This window comes from Megascapheus bottae, chromosome 33 (assembly GCF_031878675.1).
Source record: "Megascapheus bottae isolate mThoBot1 chromosome 33, mThoBot2.hap1, whole genome shotgun sequence".
In the NCBI taxonomy this organism is placed as follows: Eukaryota; Metazoa; Chordata; class Mammalia; order Rodentia; family Geomyidae; genus Megascapheus; species Megascapheus bottae.
The window spans coordinates 7562866-7571678 of record NC_143541.1 but is presented as its reverse complement, the minus strand read 5'-3'; the positions used below and the strand labels follow the sequence as shown (position 1 = coordinate 7571678).

At 53.8% G+C, this 8813-nt stretch overlaps 1 protein-coding gene across 1 annotated transcript; it reads right to left on the bottom strand.

Annotated features, from left to right (window-relative positions):
• Window positions 1-2510: 2510 nt before the first annotated feature.
• Window positions 2511-4627, bottom strand: Trh (thyrotropin releasing hormone). The gene is made up of 3 exons (XM_090323879.1): window positions 4577-4627; window positions 4134-4367; window positions 2511-3491 (listed from the first exon to the last, which is right to left on the bottom strand). Exons 2-3 carry the CDS (start codon window positions 4357-4359, stop codon window positions 2980-2982), a joined length of 738 nt encoding a protein of 245 aa, XP_090180005.1. The 5' UTR covers window positions 4360-4367; window positions 4577-4627; the 3' UTR covers window positions 2511-2979.
• Window positions 4628-8813: the final 4186 nt, after the last annotated feature.

Genomic DNA, 8813 nt, shown 5'->3' with positions numbered 1-8813 from the left:
AAAGGGCCGTGGAGTGCAGATAAATGGGCAGATGTCACGTTGTTTGCAGAATAAGCTCTGAGTTCTGGGGCCATCCTTTGGGCAGGTTCCCAGATCTCTAATGATTGCATAGCACCCTACAATTGGTGCAAATATTCAGTGTCTGTCCCCTCCACTCCCCGTGGTGCCCAGAATTAGGCAGCTGTGGTCTCAAATCCCAGTTCCACTTTCATTGCCGTGGCTTTTGTGGCAGCTCCAGTGTGGTAGGTAGCACCATGGCTGCCCCACCCTGGGTGCCAATACCAGAGTTTGAGGAGGAGGAGCAGTGCATGGCACTTGACACAGATGCTGGTGGGAGCAGCTTCATGCCCTCAGGTCTTACCCACGGGCACTATTCTCAAGGCAGGCTCTCAGGGCCAGCTGGAAATGACAGGGAGTTTGTATCATGGGAAGACCTCGAGATCTAAGACACATCTCCAGCCTCCCCCTCCTAATAACAGCCAGTCTGTCTTTCTATAGTCTCCCAAGGACCCCTAGCAGGACAGACCCCCAGTTGCCCACAGAGCTAACCAGCTCAGTGAGAACACTTTGCATTCCTTCTTTCCCTTCCCAGAATCGCCAGGCTGCCGTTCCCAAATCAGTGCTTCCCAGACAAAGCCACTAAGCAAATCATTCCCACTTCAGTCCCACTGATGGTGGAGAGACCCAGCCTTAGACAGATGTGATTATAAACCACGTAGGCTGTGAAGGAGTTGGCTGGGGGCTGTCTGAAGTGACAGCCAAGGAAAAGTAAGACACATCCTGGCACATTAGGGCACCTTGGTGGGAATGGTAAACTGCTGGGCTGGCACTCAGCTCCTGGTACTGGGGTGGGGGGTGGGGGGAATCCCAGATGTCTGAAGCCAGAATCTGCCCATTCTGATTGGTCAGGAAGCAAGTGTTAATTGGCTAATGACCCTTGATGATTTGCATATCACTCTCAGAATCTGGTGCTTATAAAAGTGCTGAGGCTTGGAGATTGGCCACCTGCTAGGGAAAGTGCTTCCTTGTTTCCAGTCAGGAAGGAGAGAAATCCAAAAGCTTTTATTAAAACTCTTACTATTTTATAGCTGATTTTTGGTGACAGCTATACTATACTTGGCTATAACTTAGCAAAGTTATTTTTAAAAGTTTCTTAAACCTGGGGCCGGGAGTTTGGCCTAGTGGTAGAGTGCTTGCCTAGCATGCAGGAAGACCCGGGTTCGATTCCTCGGTACAAAAAACATTTTCTTCAACCTGTCACCTTAGATACTCAGAGGTTAAGACCCGAGGATCGTGACTCAATGCCAGATAGGGTAGGAAAGTCAGTGAGGCGCTGATCTCTGATTTGCAAGAAGTCAAAAGTTGGGCAGTGACTCGAGTGATAGAGCACCAGCCTTGAGCAAAAAAGCCAAGCAAGAACACAAGGCTCTGAGTTCAAATCTCAGTACTTGCCTGTTGCACGTGTGTGCGTGTACACACACATACACTCACACACACCCTAATAATATATCTGACATAGGTACTCTTCTGTTTTTCTTTTCTTCCCCCCTTCCCCGCTCCCTCCCTTCTTGCTTTCCTTTGAGGCAGCCTCTTGCTATGGTGCCCAGGCTGGCTCAACCCTTGGCTTCAAGAAGTCCTCCTGGACCGATGGGTCCACAAGGGCCCACTACCATGTACTGAAATGTTTTTCTGTGCAGTGCTTGGATGGAGCCCAGGGCCACATGACATGCTGAGCATTCGTAAATAAACAATCCTAGCGACACCTAGAAGGATTATGATGAGAGTTAAAAGGAGGCAGTGTTTGGGACAATGCCTGACACATAATACATACTCTGAATGTTTTGTTATTATTTCTTCTGTTGTTACTTGTCTGACTGGTTTCTTCCAAGTTCTGGGTTTAATCATCTTCTGACCACCTCTCTGGTTTCCCCGCTCTCCGCTCTCCACGATTCCCTCTTATCCTGCACCTAATCTGCCTCCTGGTGTTTTGAGTCTCCCTACTGCAGCCTGGTCCTCTGCCCTTTTTCTATCTCTCTTGTGGTGGGCTTACAGGTAACACAAGTTGCCCCAGAACCACGAAGACTACAGACCTAAGCTAGAGCAGGATTCCTCTGCCCCCTCTTAAATCAGGCAGACTCAAGACAGGACCCCCACCCTGGTCTCTGATACCCAGCCAGCTGTGTCTTTGAGCAAGCCCTTCTCATCCAAACATTAGTTTCCCCCAGGAGTCAACTAGGCTCCAGAACTTTACCTCCTAAGGGTGTTCTGCTTGAAGACGGGAGAGAGAACTTCTCACCCCAGAAGTGCCAATCTCACCCACTGCAGCAAAGCTGGGGAGCTCTAGTCTTGTCCTGTTTTAATAAACCTCTGAGAGACAGGTATGGCTAGGTGGTAGAGTGCTTGCTTAGCGTGTACAAGGTCGTGGGTCTACTGCTAGTAGTGCAGAATAAACCAATCAATGAATCCCCCCTGGATGAGAGGAGAAAGCAGTCACAGAGCTTGGAGACATCTAGGTGCATGTTTATTATCCGAATGACAGTGTGGACAAAGGGAAAGTGCCAAAGGGGTTGTTTACAAGAAGGACACCCAGAGCCAAGCCTGACATTCTTACACTTCTTCATTAAGTTTCCAGTAGCTGTGCCCCCCGCCCCCTCAGCTCCCAGCCTAGCAGAGCTGCAGAGGAAGCCCAGGGACCCGTCTGCTCTAGGAGATCCGGCCATGTGGGGCAGGGGATAGAAGCTAATGTGGACACCAATGCTTTGAGCCCACACGACTGTCCTCTTCATCTGGTCCTCTCTGGAGTTCTCTTAGAGGGAGGGTGATAGGGAGAGGGCTCTGGGATCCACCCCTTTGCTTGAGCGTGCGTACACATTACACAGAAGACTGGGATCCGGGCTCAGGGGTGTAAAGAGGGAGGGGTGAAAGGGCTGGCAAGGCACCCCCCACACTGGAAGCTGGACGTTGTGGAAATGAGCTCGCTCACTCCAGGGGCTCCCGGGCCCAGGCTGCCCACCGTGGAGGATTCGGATGCTCCTGCTCCCCTTGATCCCTGCTCAGGCCATCCAGGAGTCCCAGCAAGAGGCCTGCTTGACCACAGGCCCCCCGGGGCCCACACGGGTCTCCCAGGGTCCTCTTGCCAGGGTGCTGACGTTTCTCAGGAATCAGTGCTCCCTCTCCTTCCCCTTCTTCCTCTTCCTCTTCTTCCCAGCTCCTCGGGACCTTGGGGTCTACCAGCCTTCGGCCCGGGTGCTGCCTCTTGGGGAGAGCATACTGGAGCCAGGGGGAGCGGCGGCCGGGGTGCTGCCGCTTGTGCTGGGTGAGGCCTGGCCACTCAGCCTCCTCATCCTGCCTGCGGCCGGGATGCTGCCGTTTGTGGGGTCCCACAGCCCCCATTTCTTCCTCCTCTGCCTCAACTCCTTCTTCTGCCTCCTCCCTTTTGCCTGGATGCTGACGCTTGGAGAGCCAGTCAAGTTTGCGAAGGACCAAGGACTCTAGGGGAGGGAAGAGCTGGGTGAGGGGACCCCAGGCCTTGCAGCACACTGGCCTGAGAGACCCTGGGGAGGGAAGAGATGGGTGGGGGGACCCCAGGCCTTGCAGCACACTGGCCCAAGAGACCCTGGGGAGGGAAGAGATGGGTGGGGGGACCCCAGGCCTTGCAGTACACTGGCCCGAGGGACCCCTGGGGCTGGCAAGGCCCACTGCTTGCATCCTAGGCTGGCCTCTGCCTCTCTGCTCTCACGGTTGCAGCGGTGTGGCCTGGCCCCTGGGTTCCAGTTCCAGCCCTGCCACAACTCCAGCTCTGCGAGCTCTTCCTCCTGCTGGGCCTCCCCCCAGGCTGTGCGGGGGGGGGGGGGGGGGGGGAGGGGGGAAGCAGGTAGTGGAGACATGCCCCGAGTGCGCAGATGGCGCCTGAGACGGGAACACCCACTGAAATGGCCCCAGGGGTGCCCAGGCCCAGGGTGCGCACAGAATCGTTCCCTCTGACGTGTGTGCAGCGTGGAGAAGCTGGGTCCCAGGGCTGGAGCAAGCCTAGACCCTGCAGAGGCGACGGCCAAGGGCGTTCCAGAGCTGGAAGGCAGGAGGCTAGAGGAGCGCGCCCCTGGGCCCCCACGCCCCGACGGCCCCGCACTCACTCGAGAGCTGGTCCAGGTCCCCTCGCAGCCTGTGGAGGTCTTCCCGGAGGAGGAGGAGGCGCTCCGATTGGCGCTGAAGGTCGTCCAGGCCTCCGGGATGCTCCCCCGCCATTGCCGCCTCTTCCTGGGGCGCCTCGGGCTGGGCTCGGCCTCGGGGGACAGAGGCGAGGGTGGAGATCAAAGCCAGGGCGAGCAGCCACGGAGGAGGGCACGGCGGCGTCGCCATCGCGGCAGCTGGAGTGGAAGGACAGAGAGAAGGGCGAGGCGCGGGCCGGGGCGGGGTCGGGCTGGGGAGCCGGGGCGCGGCGCTCGCCTCGACGGCGGGGCGGATCTCCCGTGCGCCTCCGTCGGGTCCCCGCCTGCGCCCTGCGCTGGGCTCGGGGCTGCTCACCGCGCGGAGAGGACTCGCTCTCCAGTGCTCCCGGACTCGTGGGGTCGCTTACCTGGCAGAGGCGCGGGCCGGGCAGGTCCGTGCGGCGGAGCCTGCGCGCTCCCTCCTCCGGCCGCTTCTTATAGAGCGGCGGGGGCCGGCGCGGGCGAGGCGGGGAGGGGGCCGGACGGCGCTGACGGCAGCCGCCTCGCCGCGGGGACCGCCGGCTCCTCCGGAAACCTGGGGCGGGGGACGGGAGCGGAGCGGGCGGGCGCCCTGGAGGGGCGGCACGCGCGGGGCAGGGGCGGAGGGAGGGCGCGGGCGCTGGATGGGAGGCAGAGAGGGGCGCCCCTGCCCCCCAGGCACCTGGAGACTAGTCTGGGAAGCGGGGCCAAAGGCATCTGATTGTCAGACCTTCCCTTGGGACGGCACCCACCTTCCCTGGCATGTGCAAGCTCGCCACCCAGTGCGCTCTCATCACCAGGCGAGGTACCAGGTGTGAGAGGCAAAGGAGCTCTAAAGCCAGGGATCACTTGGGAGATTTTTTTTTCCTTTCCAGTATTGGGATTTGAACTTAGGTCTTCTTGCTTGCTCAGCTCACCTGCTTGGCACATTGGTGAGGAACCCAAAGCCTTTAGTGAATTAGCAAAGACTACATATCCAATGCCCTGTCCAAAGTCTGTCCTTCACACCACCCAGGCCACACTTTTCTCTGAAGGAACTAGAAGGCTCCGGATCGGCTGGCAGACCCATGTCCCTTTCCCTCATTCATGTATCTGCACATCTGTCCATCTACCCATCCATCTATCCCACTCATCTACTAACATCCACCTTCAACCCATTCATCCATATATCCATTCATCCATCATCCCTCCACCCATCCATCCATCCATCCATCCATTCACCTACCCACTCATATCTCAATCTATCCATCAACCATCTATCAACCCATCCATCCCCCTATCCATTCATCATTTATCCACCCTCAACCCATCATTTATCCATCTGTTAGTTTGAGTGGCCCCTGGGTTGAGTTTTAAGGACCCCGAGGATTCAGCAGGGAACACTGTTCTCAGGGTGTTAGCACTCTGGTAGAAAAGACAGATGCATCCTTCTAAACTACATTACCATGGACTCTGAGCTACAGATATGGCTCAATGGGTCACAAACAGAGGCCACAGGGTCAATCTATGGTGTAAGTCTTAAAGTTACCTGGGATGAGGAGCATGTCTGGTGGCCTTCTCTGCCTACGCTGGCTGACACAGGTACCTGGCACATACTCTTCCTTCTTGGCCCTCATCACTGCATGCAGTGAGTATTTATTGTTTATGTCTTATTTATTTTCTATCTTCCTCCCTTCAACATTAACTATGTGAAGACAAAAGTCCTACTCTATTTTTCCTTGATATTATCTAGTTCCTGTCACATAACTGCCACTCAGATATTGTTATGGATGGATGGATGGATGGATGGATGGATGGTTAGATGCATACATGCATGAAAAGACTCCCCCTTGAGTAAGCACAGGCTGTCTGTTATGCCTCGTGGGGACCAGGGCAGTTTCCCCCTAGGATCCCTGGACAAATACCAGGGAGATAAGATATTAATATCCAAATGCCAAGCACCTGTAATGCCAGCCCTTTGGAGGCTATGGCAGGAAGATCAGGAGTTCAAAGTCAGCCCAGGCAGAGATGTGGCGTCCCTGCTGTCTATGTTCCAGAGCATGAGGCTGGCCGGGGACTCCTGAGTTGGCTCTTCCCTGTGGGACTCTGGCTGAGCTGCCTCTGCCTGGTTCAGAGCTGGAACAGACTTCTGCTCTGACAATGAGCCTCGAGCCCCCACCCCTGAGCTACCCCCGTGGAGTCTGCCATTTCTGCTGAGGGGCCAATTGCAGGGCTGTACGGGCCAGATTATTTCCAAGGAGCAATTTTCTGCCCCACAGGAGCTTGCAGAAAGCAGTGGACATAGGAGGGGGATGAGAGGCTGTGGGAATTCTCCACCTGGAGTTGGATATGCAGGGGGACTGCCAGGAACACTTTGTCAGGTGCATTAGCTGACCTGCCCCACGTGTACACCTATGTGAGTTACCTGTGTTTTCATGCAAGTGCTTGCATGTTCACATGCAACTGCATGCATGTGTTTACATGCTGCACATGTACATATGTATGACCTGTGCACATATATATGTATGCATGATGGGTCTTACATGTGTGTGCCTAAGTACTTGGTTGTGTGTACATGTAGACACACGTATATGTGGGGTCTGGCTAGTGACTGGTGGCTGCACCTGGTAAGAAACATGGCCGTCAAGCTAGGGTCCTCCATGGATAGCATATCCTCACCACTCCTTTCTTTTTTTTTTTTTTTTTTTTTGCCAGTCCTGGGCTTGAGCTCAGGGCCTGAGCACTGTCCTTGGACTTTTCTCAAGGCTAGAGCTCTACCACTTGAGCCTCAGCACCACTTCCAGCTTTTTTTTCTATATGTGGTACCGAGGAATCGAACCCGGGTCTTCATGCATGCTAGACAAGCACTTTAACCACTAGGCCAAACTCCCAGCCCCTCACCACTCCTTTCTAAACTCACTATTTGTCTCTTCCCTTCCCTGTTCTCTGCTGGTTCAGCTGCGAACTTGGTATGTGTCGGTATGTGGGGACCTCCCAATCGATAGCTCCTGTTCCTACGCATGGCCTTCTGTGGGTGTTGAGACGAAGGTGAGTACTGAGGATGAGAAGCAAGTAAGGATGAGGAGCTACTCTTGCTTGCTAAAGGAAGCCAAGGGTCGGGGAGAGGATGTAACATGCGCAAAGCCACACTGCCAGGAAACTGAGCAACATTTTCTCACTAAAGAAATCTATAGATAAAAATCTTACAGAGAAACATATCTGTAATTATCTTTTAACCCAGTCTGAGGACTTGCAGGCCCCTATGAAGGAGGGAGACTGTGGATGTGTCGTATGCATCACAAAGCCACTCTCTAAATCACTGTGATTTAGCTGGGCACTGGATTGCGCCTATAATCCTAGTTACTCAAGAGACTGAGAGCTGAAGAACATGGAAAGCCAGCATGGACAGGAAAGTCCATGTGACTATTTATATCCAGTTAAACAGCAAAAAGCTGGGAGTGGAGCTTTGGCTCAAGTGATAGAGCACCAGCCTTGAGCAAAAAAAAAAATAGGGGATAGTGCTCAGACCCCAAGTTCAAGACCCACTACTGAACAAGATAATGAAGAAAGGAGAAGGAGGAGGAGGAGGTGGAAGAAGAGGAAGAAAAGGAAAAGGAGAAAGAGGAAGTAGAAGGAGAAGAGGAAGAAGAAGAGGAGGAAGAGGAGAAAGAGGAGAAGGAGATAAAGAAGAAGACGACGTAGGAGAAGAGGAGGAGGAATATGAAGAAGTTGTTAACGTGGTAAGGCAGATGCTTGGGGTACCAGGGCTGGTATGGGGTGGAGTCTGGCTGCCAGAACTGAGAGTTGCTGGTAAATCAGACATCTCATCATCCATCAGGCCCACCAGAGATAGTGAGCCCCCAACTCCTGCCATTGCTTCTCTTATTACAAGAGAAAAATGAAAAACAACTCCCAATTACCTTGGCCATTTAGGTACATTCATCTTGCTGTCAGCCCCAAGCCGGCTCTGTCCTGATGTTCTGGGCTAATTAGAGCTTGTCCTCATAATATGGGGCGACTGTACCCTGAACACCGGACGTGAGGAGCAGGATGAACCATCCAGAAGTATTAGGCTATGAATCAGGGTGAGGTCAGAGGACAGTCTCATTCAACAAGGCCCAGAAAATACATGCCCCCCGTCCCTTCCCACAGCTCAAGTGTTTTTTCCATTTTTCTGTGAGAGGCCCAGGTTCAGTAAGCAGAAGGATCGTTTATCAGTTCGTGGCCCAAGTTGGCCTATAGAATCCACTGCTTCCTGAGAGCTATACTTTTGAGTGACAAGCAGCAGGGGACATTTGTGCAGGAGTGACAACAACACTAGACCAGACAGCTGAGAAGTCCTCACTGCCCTGCAAGACTTCTGCAGAACCCTGTCTTGCTTTGGTCACAAGACAGACTCCTGATCACACCCATAGTTAATAAGACCTAGAGTATCATGGTTTAAAGCCAACCTGGTCAGAAAAGTTCAGAGACTCGACCTTAGCAAAAAATACTAAACTGGTGAAGGTATCACTCAAGTGGTAGAAGACCGGCCAAGGAAGTTTGAGGCCTTAAGTTCAAGCCCCAGTAAGGACAAAATAAAAAACAAACAAATAAGCTTAGGTAGGTGAGGGGTCGGAAGAAAGATTGTGAAGACCAAGAAGAGCA